We start from the raw sequence: 17951 nt of genomic DNA, 5'->3' as shown, positions 1-17951 counted from the left end.
CCCCCTTACACTTGGATATTTTGTGACCTCAAAAATCAATAATAAGTCGTCAATGACAACTACATTTTGCCTAGCTATTGCCAGTACAAGGTTTCGATGATGACCGCTGACTAGTCTGTATCTATTCAATGGTAGTTTTCAGCAATGTGAATCACAATATCAAACACCTCTCCCATAAAAATCCAAAAGAGAAAAAGAAAAGAAAATAAAGAAAAGAGCCTCATAGCATGTTTGGCCAATCCGGAGAAATCAATTTATTTTGAGAAGTGATATTTTCAAAAATATTTTTGAAAAAAATATTTTTGGAGAAAAGCAGTTTGTGTTTGACTAATCACTCTCAAAAACACTCTTGAACAATAATTTGTATTTGTATTTTTTTAGAAAGTACTTTTAAGTATCAAATTACGAATAAGGACATGCAATAATTAAATATTTTTATTTTATTTATGTAAAATATGAAAATAAAATTTAAAAGTACTTAATTCTTTTAATATAAGTTAAATATATTTAAAATCATTCAACAAATATAAAAAGCATTCACCCTTAAAGTCACTATATATTAGAAAGTTATCCTAAAAATAATAAGAAATATTTATACATTAATATCCTAAGTATTAGGTTTAACAGTTATTTTGGTATATACTATATTTTGTTAAGGGTATTTTTGGTAAGAAGAAAAGTCAAAACTGCTTCTGCTTTTGGGAAGAAGCTATTTTTTTTTTACTTCTTCCCAAAAGTATTTTTTACCCAAAAATATTTGGCCAAACACCTCAAGTTAGAAAAAAAAAATGCTTTTGAAAAAAAAAACACTTTTAGTCTGTTAAGAAACTTGGTCAAATAGACTTTTAATAACCAATAGCTACAAAACCTTAGTGTTTTTTTTCAAGTCACATTTGTAAAGTTAATAACAAGCTGCTAATGATAAAAGTAAAAAATTAAAGTTCAAGTGGTGGGTTCAATGATCAAGGATTTCTCCTAAACTCAGAGGTCATGATATGAAACGCCACTGTATTTACCCTTTGCAATCCAGATTGCTACTCCAGAATATTGATTAAAAAGCGAAGGGCAGACCATTTGACTTTTCATTTATGTCCTTGTTTTAAGTGGTACTAACACTTTTAAAAGTCTTTTTCCTCCTTTTTTAATATATAATTTTTTGGGTGAAAGCTCTACCAGTGACCTAAGAGCTATTACTCTTTATGCCCTATTTTAGATTGCACTCTATCCATTTTGGAATACTTCAAAATATTTGGCACGTACTATTGTACTCATAAATTTATTCTATAATCTATTTGACTTTCACAGCTTTCAAACTAAAAATTCAAATCACATTTATTCTGACGTTTAAAATATGATTTAGAGCCCGTTTGGACATAAGAAATTTCCCCCCCTTTTTTCAAAAAAATATTCACCTTTTTTTCGAAATCAACGGTTATTTATAAAATTTTCAATTTTCACTTGAAGATGCATTTTGGAAATTTTCGAAAATTTAAAAAATTTCAAAAAACTGTTTTTCAAAATTTTCACTCAAATCACTCACAAAACTTCAAAAACAACCCAAAATTATATTCATGTCCAAACACAACTCTAAGCTAGCGTTTGGTCAGAGATTTCCAAATTTGTTTTGAAAAATCTGATTTGGGTGAAGTTTGGTTTGAAGATGAAAATGTGTTTGGACATGATTTTTCAAAACATATTTCACTTTTTATTTGAAAAAACATGAAACATGACTTATACCCCACAAGTTCTAAAAACTATCACAAATACCCAATAGTACCATTATCACAAACCATAGTCCTGAACATAAATAAGTTTGGTACAAAATTATTATTTTTATAATGAACTATATAAATCATTAATTACAATAAAATTCCAGTAGAGAATTACGGCTCCTAATTAAAAAGTAACTGATATGAGTATTCAGAAAGTCATTTAGCCTACAAATCAGAAGCAAAAGTAAGATGCACAAAGGATTGAGCTGATAAGGGAGCATATTCATCAAATATTTAGTTGGTCGTAATAAATATGGCTCTTTTACAAACTATAAAAGTTCAGGGTAATATTTAAAAAAATTTAAAAATGTAACTGTCATGTTTTGGCCCAAAATCAGCAATTGAGGTGATTTTGGGATTTTGGATTTGAAATTTTGTCAAAATGTGGGCAAAATCTATGGCCAAATATGTGTTTGCCAAAAAAATCTCAAATTTATTTTGGCAAAACTCATGGCCAAACGGGTCCTAAATTTTAAATACCATTTTTACTTGAAAATATTTTTCCCCTTATTTTGAAATTTTACAATTCTTATGTCCAAACGCCCACTTAGTATTTTCTCTAGCGCACTAATCTTCAATTATTTTTTTAATATTTTCTTAAATGCCATTAACACAAAGGAGTATGTAAAATGAGATGAAGGATTATTGAACTTAATAAATTTCCAAGTCATCCAAATATTCCAAAGCACTTCCAAGTCCTCCAACCATGAAAAATCTGATTTTTCGTAGGTTGGATGGAATAGGATGCAAAGGCGTACACAGAATTCTGCACCAGCAATGTCAATCTATTATCACAATATATTTTGTATGGTGATTTGAATCAAGGACTAAAATTTTACTTTTTATTTCAAACTGATATTCACTTTATGTTATTTCAAGAGATCTAGTCTAGTGTACACATACATGTTTTTTTCCCCAAAAAAATTGGTACTTTGTAGGGTGTCGTATAACACCCTTAGTAAAAAAGGAAGTCCGCACCACCAAAGATGTGGTGCAGTGGATAGGGCTGCTCCTTCTCTGGGTATGGAAAAATACTACCTTCGAATGGGGCCATATCCTGTGCGAATCCGGATATAGTCGGGCTCCAATGCGGATACCGGATACCGGATGAGAAACAAAAAAAAAAAAGGTGTCCGCTATTGATGACGTGGGTGGTTGGGAAAAAAAACAAAAAATAATTGAATTATGTAGCCTAATTGAATATTTAGACAATCAACTTAGGTTAGTATAGGAAAAATTGGTGGTATGTGGATGAGGAACCAAGTGAATAATAACACCACACCTCCCAATCACTGTTCATATTTCACAAGCTCATAAAGTGGGAAGCGACAGTGTCACGCTGACATTGATTCACTTGCACCAGAAATTTTATATAATCAACACACACTGCCCCTTCTTTAGTCTCTGTCATTTATGTCTATGGTCTTCAACTTTCTCCTCAAGTTGTTAATTACTGCAAAGTCCTAGTCTTGTGATTATTTCTCCTCTTTACAGTTGAACAAAAAGAATATTAATGGCACATAATAAAGCTTATGGAACTAGTACTAGTCTAAGCTCTGAATCTTCATCACCTCCAATTACACCAAATGGATCATTGCCTGAAAGGGCTCTTTACAAGATGCTTGGTTTTGCTGATATTTCCAAAAGAAACCAATTATCTCCTTCCTTCCATAAGGATGTTGAAGTCGATGAAGAACTTCAGTTCGACAGTAGCATTTGTCAGTCCTCTTACCGTGGTGTTTTCGTTGTTCGTCTTGCTATTATGGTAAATTTTGTTTATTGAAAGCAACTATAGAAATCGTTTCTTTGGGGGAGGTGGGGAGGGGTAAATATGCATAGTTCTTATTACAGTACCAATCAGTTTTGGCTGTTTTTTGTTTTGCTTGCCAACTTTGTTGATTCACCCCCATAGGAGAAAAACTTCTAAACTACAGGCATTAGCAGCCTATTTTATCTTCTTGCTAGTCTACTAGAAACATATTAAATTAAATCCTTTGTTTAATTTTCATCTTGAGCTGTCAATTTATTTCAATATCCCACTTCTAATATTTTACTGGTTTGAAAATTAAAAGGACAGTCCGGTACTGTACTCCGGGGAAGGTCGCACCCCAAGGGTTTAATGTAGACAGCCTGCCCTAATGCAAGAATTAGTGGCGGCTTCCATGGCTCGAATCCGTAACCTATAGTCACACGGATACAACTGTACCGTTGCTCCTAGGCTCCGTGGTTGGAAAATTGAATCTTGATTTTTCATCTTGAGATAGTACAAGTGTTGGTTAGATATATATTGAGCTAAATGAGGTGGAAATATATTCAGATTCTTGATTTGGCCTTTTTCTTTATGGGTGTATGCAGGTCATGCTAGCTATTTTGATTGGAATGCTAACTTTATTAACATGGCATTTTACCAGAGTTTACACAACAAGGTCACTAAACACACTAGCATTTGGTCTTCGTCATGAACTTCTGCAGCGACCAATATTACGAATGTGGAACATTTTGAATTCTACTGTTGAAATAACCACTGCTCAGGTCAAGCTATCAGAGTATGTAATCAGAAAGTATAGCAAACCTGTTGATCAAGCTCAACAAGTAGAGGTTATTTCTTTCTCCTCTTGCTTTCTTACTTTTTGGAAGCAGTGTTCAAGCTTCTCATTATCTAATTCTAGTAATTTGATGTTTGCGCCTCAGCAGCTGTACGAATCCATGAAGGATGTAACGTGGGCTCTATTTGCAAGTCGGAAAGCTCTTAATTCCTTAACCATCAACTATAGAAATGGTTTTGTTCAGGCTTTCCACAGAGATCACAGGAGCAACAATACATTCTACATATACTCTGATCTTGCCAATTATTCTATAAGTGGTATATATGATGTTAATTTGTTATCGTCTCGTCAAGGATGGAATGATCAAACTATACACAACAACATCTCGGCAGTTTGGTACCGAGAACCCTTAGATCCCTCGACTGGAGAAAGGAATGGAAAGCGAAGCATAATCCCACCAGATGAGTTGATAAACATTGCTGGAATATCTCAAGTACCAGATGGTGCAGCTTCGTGGCATGTGGCTGTGAGCAAGTACACAGACTCGCCGTTGCTTTCAGCAGCGCTGCCAGTTTGGGATCCATCAAACAAAAGCATAGTTGCTGTTGTTGGAGTTACTACAGCTCTTTATAGTGTAGGTCAATTGATGAAAGAAATTGTTGAATTCCACAGTGGTCACATTTATTTAACCTCTCAGGAGGGATGGTTGCTCGCTACTTCCACGAATTCCCCTCTCTTGATGAATACTACGAAAGGACCAAAGCTAATGATGGCTATTGATTCTGAAGACCCAGTTATACGGTCTGGAGCTGAGTGCTTACAGAAAGAATATGGAAACAGGCTTCCCCCAAGTCAAGAAGTGCACATAGAGAATGCTAAACTTGGGAACCAGCTCTATTATATTGACTCATTTTTCCTGCACTTAAAGAGACTTCCAATGGTAAATTGTTAGCTTAGCACAAGTTCAGTATCATGGTTGGTTAAGTTCGAGGCAAAATTATCAGACGTCTTACTGATCTGCAATCTTTGCAGGTAGGAGTTATCATTATTCCAAGGAAATATATAATGGGGAAGGTAGACGAGAGAGCTATCAAGACTCTAGTAATATTGATCTCAGCATCAATATGCATCCTAATCATTGGATGTGTCTGCATCTTCGTACTGACAAATGGAGTGTCAAAAGAAATGAAACTTAGAGCACAGCTGATAAGCCAGTTTGATGCAAGAAGGAAGGCAGAGGCATCGAGCAATTACAAAAGCCAATTTCTAGCAAACATGAGGTGAATATTCATCAGTCCTTTATTATTATTAGCTTAATATATTTGTACCTGCTGTGGGGGGTTTTAGTGCATTAATAATGGGTTAAATTCTAGCAGATTCAAAAGAGAAATAATTGCACTGTTTATGTTTACACAGCTCATATTAGCAAGTGACGGCCATCTTCTGAAAATAAATTATCTGAAATAAAGCTATCAGACATTTCAGCAGTGTCTATCCTTTGGTCTAATTTTTGCTCGCCATAGTTGTTTTAAAAATTGCATCAGAAAACAGACGAATTCCATGAAAATATGGACTTTTTTTGCAAAATAAATAATGACTGGTAGGCATTATTAGTACCTGAATTGTTACTTGCCAAATTAAGGTTCAACATCTGCACGAAATATTAACCAACACGTGCTCCCTTCAAGTTCAGCAGAATTTGCATTAACATTTTTGCTTGTTCAACGAAGCACGTTTTTTCTGAGCTTTTAGCTTTTTGTTTATATTTCCTTTCTTTTGGACTGCTTTCTACTTTTAACTCGATGATATAGACAATAATTAGCTAAACTTCCACTCTTTTATTCTAGATCTTGCCTTAGGGTCTGATTCATTGTGATCAGTTGAAAGTTTTAGTTTCTTTTAGCTGATATAGACAATAATTAGCTTTTAGCTGTACATTTCTACAGTTACTTCATGCTTTGTTTTTTCACAGTCATGAATTACGAACACCTATGGCTGCAGTTATTGGCTTGCTGGACATCCTTATAAGTGATGGTTATCTTACAAATGAGCAGTATGCAACTATTACTCAGATTCGTAAATGCTCAACCGCTTTGCTTCGGCTTCTGAACAACATTTTGGATCTCAGCAAGGTAAGATGCAAAAGCAAACTAAGGAAATATCAACACGTTTGTGAACACTGATATAGCACATTGACAACTCTTTTGATGATATATTGGAAAGAGTTTACTCTTTGATTGGCTAAAGTTACCTCACTGTTCCTTGGAGAAACTATAGTAGCAATGAAATAGCACGATAGATTTTCATGGACCATTTTGGGTAACGTTGCAGCAGGCTTAAGCTTGTTCTTCAAATAATCGTTTTAAATTAGACCTGAGAAAAATTATATACATCATCTTATACTTTTTGTACAGGTAGAATCTGGAAAACTGGTGTTGGAAGAAACAGAATTTGACTTGGCTAAAGAACTTGAAGGACTTGTTGATATGTTCTCTGTCCAGTGCATTAATCACAATGTTGAGACAGTTCTAGATATCTCCGGTAGAGCCTTTGTTCTCCGTACAACTGTAGAAAATGCAAAAGAATTATGATTAAGAGTTGAATTTGAGACTCTTCGCATTGTTTTCTAAAGGCATATTGTGTTTTCATATTTCTATCCGCAGATGATATGCCAAAATTAGTTAAAGGAGACTCTGCCAGAGTTGTTCAAATTTTCGCAAATCTAATTAGCAATTCTCTCAAGTTTACTACCTGTAAGTGCACCTTTTTAATACATACATTTGCAAGTTCTTTCATTTGTCCTCATAATTGGTAAAGCCCTTACAAGAATAAAATAGCGTGATTCTACCGACCCTATACCACCTCTGATAAAATGAAGAGATTAGGGTCTTGATAAATAAAATTTTCTTGATGGACAAGTGCATTTGGTGATTTTACAACTTGAAATACCTTACAGCGGGCTACATCATTCTTCGGGGATGGTGCGAGAGTGCAAACACTTTTTCTCGCACAGGGAATTTTCCACTTAATCAGAAAGACTCTTGGTCTGCTCCTAAAGTAAAGTTGAAGAGACAAGAAAGCCAGGGAAAGAAATTGTCCAAGAAAGATAACAAAATGATCTTGTGGTTTGAAGTTGAGGACTCTGGTTGTGGTATGAAATAACCATTTAAACTTATTTCCCCACTTGCTGCTACTGCATATTAACTCTCTCTCTGGATATTTTCCTTTTTGTTGCTCTAGGAATTGATCCAAGTAAATGGGAATCTGTATTTGAAAGTTTTGAGCAAGCTGATCCTTCAACAACTCGCTTGTAAGCAGTTTTCACATCAATTTCATTTATTGGGTAAACTTTGTTAGTTAGTTAGCAGTATGCATGTATGACTGAATGAATTTACTTCCTGCACACCTTAAAGCTATTTAATACCTAACTAAATATATTTCATTGTTTGATTACTTTCATACTCAGGCATGGTGGCACTGGCCTTGGACTATGCATTGTACGTACCCTGGTGAGTTCAACTTTTTCCTGTTTCAAATAAATAAGTTTCAGGAATTTGAGACTTCGAATTCGCAAGAAAAAATGTTTCAAATTGGATTTGGCTTGAAAAAGAGTTCAAGTTCTATCTTTATGATTTTCTGGACTTGATGACGTCTTAAGCTCCTTACAAGCCAATGGATGGCATAAACAACTCTCAAACCAAAATTCCACACTGTTCATCATTTCTAAAAAGGTTCCCCTTGGAATAGGCTTTAAGCATACAAGTGAAGAATATTGACTGCCTTGCCAGTTTCTAATGATGATAGGATGATATGCAGGTTAACAAAATGGGTGGAGGGATTAAAGTTGTAAAGAAAAATGGACCAGGGACAGTGATGCAACTATACCTTCAACTAAACTGTCCTGCAGAAGTTACTGGACACCACTGCCAGTTCAATTTTGAAGAACATAAACTGAGGGTAAGTAAAACTACGAAATGATGTGTCTGTAGTGCTGCACCTACGCAATGATGTATTTGTCGGAATACACAGAGCATGACCAAACCAGCTTAGGCTAACTTATCTAATTACTTATGTCATATACATCTGCGTGAGTTAGTTGCATTCTCTGTGGACTTGATCATCTTTAATCCTGTATATACTGGTTTTACTGCACGTCCATCATAGCATTCAAATTTCTAAGACACCTAGGCCCAGTATTTACACACATGTAACATTGTTGGTCTTCTGATTATTCTAAAAAGTCGCACCTTACTTTGCTAGCCTGCAAAACTCCTCCATTTCAGTCATCCTATTTGAATTCTATGTATTACATCTTCATCTATCATACTGTTCTTCTAATGACTGAACCTAGATATCTAAATTGCCTTCATTTTAAGCACACAATCTCGTCTAATCTCAGTTCACCTCCATTGTTATGGGACTAAACTTGCAGCAGATATATTCTGTCTTACTTCTGCTTATCCTAGAACTTTTCCGCTCTACATTTGTGTTCCATATTCCAACTTTTGGTTGAATACTTTGCTAGTTTTGTCAATTAAAACAGTATTATATGCAATAGCATGTACATTTTAATCTCAGCATGTATGGTAGTGGTCAGTTCATCCATAAATATGTAACAAGTATAGACTCAAGGAAGATCATCGGCATAAATTCACGGTTATGGGAAGCTCTTTCGTATCTCCACTCCTGTCTCACCCTTGTGATCGCTCCCTCATACAATTCTTTGTGGCAAATGTATAATTGATACGGATTCTTCCCTTTGCAAGCACCCATCAAAGTACTTTTTTGGCACTTTATCATGTGATATCCCTACTTCATTATCTTATCATGATCCATCTCCAACTAGCCCTTACAGTCCCCAGCACCCTCATTAAGAATGGTTAAATTACTTTGAACTTTTGAAAACCCTCATGTACCTTGAGTTCAAATGATTACTCCCTCTGTTTGAAATTAGATGACACACTTTCCTATTAGTCCGTTCCAAAAAGAATGACACATTTCTACAATTGGAAATAATTCAACTTTAAACTCTTCATTTTACCAATTTTACCGTTAATGAGAAGCTTTTATAACCACACAAATGCCAGGGTCTCACAAAACTTTTACCCCTTAAGCTTTTAAGACTACAAGTTTCAAAAGTCTTCTTTTTTTTCCTTAAAATTCGTGCCGAGTCAAACTACCTTATCTAAATTGAAACGGAGGGAGTATAAGATTGTGAAAGTTGCAATTGTACATAATGGAACTTGAATGCAGGTGTTGCTTGCACTCAATGGCAGAATGAGTAGAGAAATAATGTCCCAGTGGTTAGAGAGAAATGGGGTGCATACTTGCGGAGCATCTGATTGGAATGAGCTCACTCAAATTCTTCAGGGGATTTCTATTTCCAAAAGCCATTTGCAACCTTGTGAATGTTTAGAACCTGAAGATTTGAGCATTCAAGATCCTAGTGCCCCATCACTTCTTGTCATAGTTGTAGACATTGGCATACTTGACTTGAGCACAAATATATGGAAGGAGCAGCTAAATTTTCTTGATAAATACTACGGCAGAGCAAAGTTTGCATGGATTCTTTACCATGATACCCCCAGTACCATTAAGATGGAACTGCGAAGGAGACACCTAGTTATGGTCAATAGACCACTATATAAAGGGAAAATGATTCAGATTTTGGAAGCTATTATAAAAGAAAAAAATCTTGAGCTGCATTCTTTTGACAGTGCAACAGTAGAAGGAGATTTGCATGATTGTCTTGAAATTGATCCTAACCACTCTGACATTGCCTGCTCAGATGATTCTGACAAGTCAGATAACGGAAATGAAAAATGTGCAAGTGCCTTCCTTTCTGAAAAAAATAGGGAAGAAAATTTTGCCAAAGCCTCTCTCTCACATTTTGGGACATTAAATAACTACTATATTGACTTCAATGAAGAAAACACTTCGGACATGAATGATCTTGGACAAATGAGGAATAGAGAACGTCATTTGACAAGCACTGCCACCAAAGAGGTCACTAATGCCTGCTCAGATAAGATGGCAGACCAGAAATCTCTAGCTGATCTACGTATACTGCTTGCTGAAGATACTCCAGTGCTGCAAAGAGTAGCTAGAATAATGCTGGAAAAATTGGGAGCTAAAGTGGTTGTTGTAGGAGATGGACTGCAGGCAGTGGATGCACTAAAACCCATGTCTAGTTCTGATGAATGTAGAAATGAATCTCTTCAGGAAGAAGGCAGTTCAATTACCCCCAAAGCTGAAAGCGCTGATTCCCTTCCTTATGACTTGATCCTCATGGATTGTCAAGTAAGTCGTTCACGACTTTTACATAATAATCCCTCCTTTTCATCTTATACAACAATATTTGATTGGCCACGGATTTCAATAAAGAAATAAAGACTTTTTGCATGTGCCAAAAGTACTCTTAGAATTTAGAACTTGTGGTTCTGAACATGCCATGCCATGATATTTCTATAGCTATAAGAGCATGTCGTTAAGGGTAAATTAGGAAGTTTATAGTTAAAAGAGATACTAAATATAGAAATGTGTTATTGCGTGTATAATTCTAATTCTCTCCGGATGATTATTCTAAGAGTTTTAGAAACATTTCTGCTAACAGATGCCGAAGATGGATGGTTATGAAGCAACAAAGGCAATTAGAAGAGCGGAGATGGGGACAGGAACACACATACCCATTGTTGCACTGACAGCTCATGCAATGTCATCAGATGAAGCAAAATGCTTACAGGTTGGTATGGATGCTTATTTGACCAAGCCCATCGACAGAAAGTTGATGGTTTCCACCATTCTTTCCTTGACCAACAGAAAATCCTAACCGTCATACCTCTCCAAAAACAGTAGAAACAAATAAAAATGGAAGGGCTCGTGAGCTTGAGCAGAGTTTTGATTAGCAAAAGTTTTGCAATCTGTACAGGAAATGTTCTAACTTTGTATCTGTTCTATAGCTAATGCAGAAGTTCTAATTAATAAGTGTCTACAACACTGCACGCGCTGCCTTTTTATTTTTATTTTTATAGTTAGCTTAAGCAGAGTGTTGATTAGCAAAAGATATTAGCAATCTGTACAGGAGATGTATGTATTGTTGTAAAAAAATATATTGGTTATGGAGAGTAATAATATTTAGCTTGAGGCGTGTCAAAGACACTGTCCTTAATATTTCGCCCACACCGTGATGAATAAAATTAGGTATATCCCTTAGGATTCGACAAGCTCTTCCAGTATAAATTAGGAGTATAAACAACAAAGATTAATCAAAAGAAAATCCACCACAATAAAAAAAAAAATATGAGAAGAAAGTTTTTCCTTTTTTCACTCTTCACTAAAATGAACACAAGGCTATATATATATATAGTTCAAAATAGAATACATCTGATAACTAAGAGAAGCAAACTTTATCATTAGTAAATCCATGAAAATATCAATAATATTAAGACTAGTAAATAGTCAGTTACATTTGTCAAATAACGTTCAACAATTAAAGTATGCAATAGCCAAATTCATTTGGTCAAAGTTGAATTCAAAACTTTTCAACTTACAAATATTAAAAATATATTCCAACTGATTAGTATATTAAAGACCCATTAATATAATATTAAAAGAATGAACCTAGCCATCAATTTGAATATATTTTTTTGAGTTATCAAAATTATTTATATAACATGTATCACATTGAACACTAATTATGTATTTGTTATAGTTTATGCAAAAGTTTGTAATAAGCGTCTTCAATATTACTGCTGGTTTTTTCTTATTTTTTTCCCAACTTTAATTTTTGTGTCTTTGTTTCTGTTACGAAAATTAACTTCTAATTTCTGAACAATCTTTGACGTGCAAATTATTAAACCAGGGAAAAAATTTATTTAAACAAAGAAGTTAAAAATATGTATGTGTTAAAAAAAAGCAATAAGATAACTTTATTGTCGCAAGGATATATAAAAAACAAAAAAGGAGCGTCCAGACAGTGTATGTGTTAAAAAAAAAAAAAAAAAAAAAAAAAAAAGCAAAAAGCAAACGTTGGCCCATGCAGGTCTCGAACCTGCGACCTTCGCGTTATTAGCACGACGCTCTAACCAACTGAGCTAATGGGCCATTGGTGATTCTCTAGAAATATACTTATAAAAACAAATATACTCAATATTAAAATTGAGGTTAATTTAGGATTTGAGGGAGAAGCAGGAGGAAGAAAACCCATATTTCAGGCATGATGAAGGACGATTACGAGGTACCAACCTTTCTGCTTTCTGCCGTTTTCCTGTTAACTGTTTCATCTATATTGAGTCTGATATCCTTTTGCTATGTAACACTAGGTATTTTGATTTGATTCTCGATTGCGACTTTAAACCTTCTGCTTTTGGTTTTTATAGAGACTCGACATTGTTTGTGTTTTTTGAAGCTTTAACTGGAGCTTCTTATTACCCCTTTTGTGTTTTTCTTTCAAGTTTATTAAAAAATTTAGTCCTTATCTCGGATGCAGTTGAACAATTCTAACTGTAATTTTTTTTTTTTTTTTTTTTTTGGAAGAAGTGATGCCATATAAGATGACAATAAAGTTGGTTTGTTTGTCAATTGGAACCAGTAGTTCCAAACATAACTTACCCATAAGCATGGAAGAAACTATCTTGAGCCTTGGATCTTGGAATACTGATGCACTAGGTAGGGGTAACGTTTGCGTACATACTACCCTTAGTATGGGAGTATACTGGGTATGTTGTTGTTGTTGGATCTCGAAATCCTGTGGCCTTAGTAGCATTTGAGTCTAGAATGATTATCAAAATTGGGTTAAAAAGAATATATCAAAATTAGGTAATTTTCAAAAGTGGGTTTTTTAATAACGATGGTATTTGATATAGGTACCAGGTAACACTGCCAACCAAAGCTTAGGCTAATGGGAAGAAGTGTTTCGAGCAAGTAGTGACTTTGATTTCTAGATTCTAGCTTTGCCTTATCTGGTCATAGATCACCTCCTTAAAGGCAATTGCAGGGTTTGCAATAGGTGAAGGCTTTAGGAGGCAAATCCTCCCTTAATCTTTCTTTAAAAAAGCTAACAAAAAGAAAAGGAGATTTATTTCCTCAGATTGAAACTATGACTAGTTCAAATTGGTGAACTGCCTAGCTAAAGAAAGGAACCGGTAATCAACTTGAAAAAGGATAATCAAGATTTACATCTTTTGGCAGTAATAAAATTCTGTATAGGAAAATTTGATTGTTAATAGTTGAAAGTGGAAATACCCACTAAGCGAGAGAGTTTTCTTCACCTCTCTAAGGATTGATGGAAGTGTTTGACTGCAAAATAAGCGTCTTGTATAATATAGGCATAATTTTTTTATAGTTTTTGCTGTAGCCATGAAGCTTTTTGTATTGAGTGACATTAGCAGACCATGTTATTGTGTATGTTCTCTATTTTTTGGTATACGGTTTGTATACAGGAGTTTTTCCCACGTGATTAAATTATTTACCTTAAGAAACAATTCTCCTTGGGATTGGTTTGATGATTATTGTTTTGTTAAGCATCTGTAGTCATGGGTTTTGGGTTTTTGATACATGTATTAGGGACGCCGCTGGTGCATAAATAATTGACATAACCCCTGTAAGATGGAAATAAGCATGGCTAGAAGCTTGGCCATGTATATAAGATTTTATCGCTGACTTTAGTTATCTGAAAATATTTTCCTTATTTTAGGAGTGACCACTGCTTGCTGAAAAGTTTGTGTTTGGTTACCATGCAATGTGCATGAGGATCCTTTGCAAATTTCATCTCTATATTGTGCTATTAGCTTTAACTCTCATATAAAATTCCAGGTTGAAGAAAAGAAGCAAGCTGCTGCAGATGTCTTGTTTCAATATTCAAATTTTGTGATGGCCTGTATTGGTAATCAAGTTCGACCTTGTGACTTGAGACTGCATTTGATGAAGGTAAGGTGCATTAATGAATTTTTTTGTTGTATCAGTGTCACATGGGAACAATCTCATGAGTACAACGTGTGATAACCACTCAAATTTGAGGATCTCAGCCATTTCAACCAAATAATGACTCATAGTTGACAAATTTCTAACAGCATGTAAAAGCACAGCAGCCATTAGGGACAAGTGAAAGAACTATTTGTTTTCTGCTTCCGCTTTTTTCCCAACTCTCTTTTCTTTTGCCATTTCTTTACTCCTTGTCCTCATCACTGCACCAAATCTGGATTTGGTCCCATCTTGTCCTTACTTGTTGTTCTCCTTATAGTATTCTACTGTAAGTTGCCATATTTTTCTTAATGAAAACTGCTGCATTGTTTTGAAAAGAAAAAAAAAAAGACTGCTGCATGTAACCCTGTGCAACAGTTTCATTCCGACTTTGAGCATGAAACTGAACAGAAGGTAAAAATCTAAGGTTATTGTTACATAATCTTCATTTGTTATGTGATCCAAGTTCAGTAAGAAAATTTTTTTTTTTTTTGGATAAGATAAAGATTTTATTGAATGGTGCCAAGATGGTACAGAAAAAGAACAGAACAACAAGGAAACAGAAATCAGCCTACTGTTCTTTCCGGATCCCATCAGTAAGAACAGTTTGATAGGTCTAATTAGCGGTGCATCCTAAATATGCTCCTTCATCTGGGGTTTCTAATGCATGATGTAACTTCATCTTCTATGTTGCAACTTTATGTCGCAGTGAAACTTCAAACTGTGCTTTGCCAAATAAGAAATTGTTGAACTAACTGGAAGCAGCTACAGCTACTGATACCATATTAAACTAAGCACGACTCAAGGCCTCCTCTAAGAGCGAGGCATTGTACTGTGTCCGTAACGATTGAACTGATGCATTTACCTTTTTCTTCTTATAACCCCTAAAATGAAATAAGTTCAGAGGAAAATGATTCTTACATTCTTATATGTTGTGATGCTTCATAAGAGCACAGATACCTGCATTTAAGATTAAAATAGTGACGTCATTGCATTTTGAAGAGGAAAGATAACATTCTGCGCCTGGTATTTTGTGTCTAAAGGAATCATAGCAATACTCTATGTCCAAGGCCTGTACTTCCAGCAGCATCTAGATTTGTTTCCAAGGGTCTTTCGGAAACAGCCTCTCTACCTCCATAAGGTAGGGTTAAGGTCTGCGTACACTTTACCCTCCCAGTTGTGGGATTTCACTGGGGTGGTTGTTGTTGTATCTGGATTTGATTTAGCTAGAGTTGTTGATTTGCTCAAATATTTGCACAACTTCTCAAACATTGATGTTAATACCGTATAATTGTTTGCTTTTTGATGTTCACTGGGAAATCAGTCATCTCAATTCTTACGGTGGTTGGTAATACTATGTATTCTTAAAGAAATGGAACAAAGAATTCAAAATGAGATCATTTCTCCTAGTCATTGAATTGTGTAGATAAGAACTGTTACTCCTTTTAATTCTTTTCCAGGAAGTTTCAGGATTGCCAACTTCTTTGAAGCGGGAAACACGTCCAGCACCTTCTCCTGATATAATGGGAGAATCCTCAAGCTCAGGTATCTCAAGACTGGATAAAGCAGACAGTTTTCGAGGCCCTTAGATTTGGAAATTGCAACATTCTCTTTGTTTTCTAGTTTGCTTTGTGTAAAATACAAGTATCATCAGTTGACGTACTCTTTGAAGCATGTAGGATCTTTGTTCATTTTATTCTCAGTAGTATCAGTGTCTTCAGTAAAGCTATCTCTGTCGCATACATGTATGACATAAGTATGCATTTATTGTTGTATTGGCTTAAAACCTTAAACTATGTCTAGAGTTGACTATAATATAATTTTTTGATTATCCTCATCCCTAAGATCATAATTTGTTCAAGTTTCTTCCGATTATCCTTTATCAATAAAAGCATCATGATAAAGGAGAAATGATCATAGATATAGGGTGTGTTTGGTAGTAAGGAAAATGTTTTCCTGGGAAATGAGTGGTTTTATCACTTATTTTCCCTTGTTTGGTTGGTGAGTGAAAAACTTTTTCCGGAAAATATTTTTCAGTGTTTGGTTAGAGAGTAAAATATCTTTAGTAAAATAATTTTTTATGCTACTCTCCTCAACCCACCTTCTTCAAAATCCCCATGTTTCCTACACACCCCCCCCCCCCTTCTCCACCCCCGGACTCAATTTTATTCAATAATTTACAAGAACTCAAAGGAACTAATGTCTACTTTACTTTTTCACACGAGAACAATGTTGAAATTTGAGCTCGATAGCTAAAAAGGAAATACTTTGTTTTGTTGAAAAAGAATGTATCCTTTCTACAATATGAAAAGAAATTATTTTTTTTATATCATAAAAAGAAAATACTCAGTTTGTTGAAATGAAAGAAAATACTTTTTTTACATCATGAAAAGAAAGTATCTCGTTTTATTAAAATGAAAGAAAATATTTTTTCTACATTATGAAAAGAAAGTACTCTTTTTGTTAAAATGAAAAAAAATACTTTTTACTACGTTATTTTGTTGAAATAAAAAAAAATATTTTTTGTACATCATAAAAGGAAAATACTTTTTTTTGTTAAAATAAAAAAAATATTTTTTTATATCATAAAAAGAAAGTAATATTAATAATATTTCTATTTAGGGTGGGCGTGGATGTTGGTTTGTGGGGTTTGGGTAATAGATGGGGAAAGTTGAAAAAGAATTATGGAGTTACGTCTTGGACTTTAGCTCTTTCAGATTGAGCGCATAGTGTTTTAAACTGAGCAAGTGTAGGGTGGTGGGATTTAGGCAGGCCCTCGCAGTCTTTAACCCAAGGAAGTTTACGCCTTTAGGTCATGTTTACTTTTTATTTTAAGCAGGTGATCTATCTTATTTTTAATCACAAATGTCATATCTCTAGGAGGTTTGCTATTTTATTTTATTTTATTTTATTTTTATTTTATATGTAGATATTCTTTGAGTGACCTGATAGTTAAAAGTTATTTACATTGCCGATACATATAACTTAAATTCCATGTGCAAGCAAAACTTAAAACTTTTATAAATATACTAGTCTTAGGGTACGCGAGTTACACGTGTATCCCGTCTTAATAAGTACATAATTTTAAAAATTACGTCAATATTATATTAACGAATAGTCTTTGAGCTATAAAATAGTTACATAAAAAAAAAAGTAAGTTCTTCAAAATGATTCTCGATCATATTTAGCTAACTCAATAAAGAAAAATGATGACACTAAAAAGTCCTCAATTATCTTGGTCTATATATTCAACTAAAAATTTATTTTATCTTTATATTTCATTATTATTTTTCAAGTTTTCATATTTTTTTTAGCAAGAACACATAAACTCTTGAAGATTTAAGAGTTTTTTCTAATATTTTTTGAATGATATATAATCTTAAGTTCATGACACAGACAATGTCAACTAATTAACAAAATGTTATCTCTAGAGCAAATTTCTTTTTGTTTGGTATTAGGAAAGCTAACAAAAAATAGAGGAATGACAAAAAAAATTTTAAATAAATATAAAATATTAGCTTCTTTTATAGAAGTTTTTAACTCCTTTTTCTACAAAAAAATTAGTTTTAAAATTCTAATTTAACAAGTTGACTTACAAACAAAATAGGTAGATGAAATTAGTGACCACCCAAAAAACTAAAAGAAAGTGTTCATGGAAAATAAAAATTGGGAT

At 34.1% G+C, this 17951-nt stretch overlaps 2 protein-coding genes and 1 non-coding gene across 8 annotated transcripts; 2 read left to right on the top strand and 1 right to left on the bottom strand.

Moving 5' to 3' along the window:
• The first annotated feature begins 2999 nt into the window (after nucleotides 1-2999).
• On the top strand, nucleotides 3000-11474 carry LOC107761939 (histidine kinase 1). 6 transcript variants are annotated; one of them, XM_016580239.2, is made up of 13 exons: nucleotides 3000-3537; nucleotides 4128-4370; nucleotides 4467-5258; nucleotides 5351-5598; nucleotides 6291-6450; nucleotides 6733-6859; nucleotides 6982-7071; nucleotides 7275-7469; nucleotides 7559-7628; nucleotides 7785-7827; nucleotides 8135-8275; nucleotides 9572-10618; nucleotides 10932-11474. In XM_016580239.2, exons 1-13 carry the CDS (start codon nucleotides 3286-3288, stop codon nucleotides 11145-11147), a joined length of 3624 nt encoding a protein of 1207 aa, XP_016435725.2. In that variant the 5' UTR covers nucleotides 3000-3285; the 3' UTR covers nucleotides 11148-11474. The 6 variants fall into 6 exon arrangements, with proteins under 6 accessions (XP_016435725.2, XP_016435724.2, XP_075091312.1 ...); XM_016580238.2 differs by having other exon boundaries at nucleotides 3002-3537; nucleotides 4464-5258; XM_075235211.1 differs by having other exon boundaries at nucleotides 3071-3490.
• An 873-nt stretch (nucleotides 11475-12347) lies between these two features.
• TRNAI-AAU (transfer RNA isoleucine (anticodon AAU)) lies at nucleotides 12348-12421 on the bottom strand. Its single transcript has one exon. It is a non-coding gene; the product is annotated as a tRNA-Ile (tRNA).
• Nucleotides 12422-12465: 44 nt separating this feature from the next.
• Nucleotides 12466-16115, top strand: LOC107761938 (uncharacterized). Its single transcript, XM_016580237.2, has 3 exons — nucleotides 12466-12554; nucleotides 14132-14245; nucleotides 15739-16115. Exons 1-3 carry the CDS (start codon nucleotides 12534-12536, stop codon nucleotides 15865-15867), a joined length of 264 nt encoding a protein of 87 aa, XP_016435723.1. The 5' UTR covers nucleotides 12466-12533; the 3' UTR covers nucleotides 15868-16115.
• The last annotated feature ends 1836 nt before the right edge of the window (nucleotides 16116-17951 follow it).

The sequence above is a fragment of the Nicotiana tabacum genome, chromosome 17 (genome assembly GCF_000715075.1).
Source record: "Nicotiana tabacum cultivar K326 chromosome 17, ASM71507v2, whole genome shotgun sequence".
NCBI classification, from domain to species: domain Eukaryota; kingdom Viridiplantae; phylum Streptophyta; class Magnoliopsida; order Solanales; family Solanaceae; genus Nicotiana; species Nicotiana tabacum.
The sequence above is the reverse complement of the archived record's forward strand: the minus strand, read 5'-3'. Positions and strand labels throughout refer to the sequence as shown.

Excerpts from the sequence above, each read along its gene's own strand:
- LOC107761939 (XM_016580238.2), top strand. The coding sequence starts at position 3,286 with ATGGCACATAATAAAGCTTATGGAACTAGTACTAGTCTAAGCTCTGAA. Across the intron at positions 8,276-9,571 it reads TTGAAGAACATAAACTGAGG|GTGTTGCTTGCACTCAATGG; the intron begins GTAAGTAAAACT and ends ACTTGAATGCAG. Across the intron at positions 10,619-10,931 it reads TGATCCTCATGGATTGTCAA|ATGCCGAAGATGGATGGTTA; the intron begins GTAAGTCGTTCA and ends TTCTGCTAACAG.
- LOC107761938 (XM_016580237.2), top strand. The coding sequence starts at position 12,534 with ATGATGAAGGACGATTACGAG. Across the intron at positions 12,555-14,131 it reads TGATGAAGGACGATTACGAG|GTTGAAGAAAAGAAGCAAGC; the intron begins GTACCAACCTTT and ends ATAAAATTCCAG. Across the intron at positions 14,246-15,738 it reads TGAGACTGCATTTGATGAAG|GAAGTTTCAGGATTGCCAAC; the intron begins GTAAGGTGCATT and ends ATTCTTTTCCAG.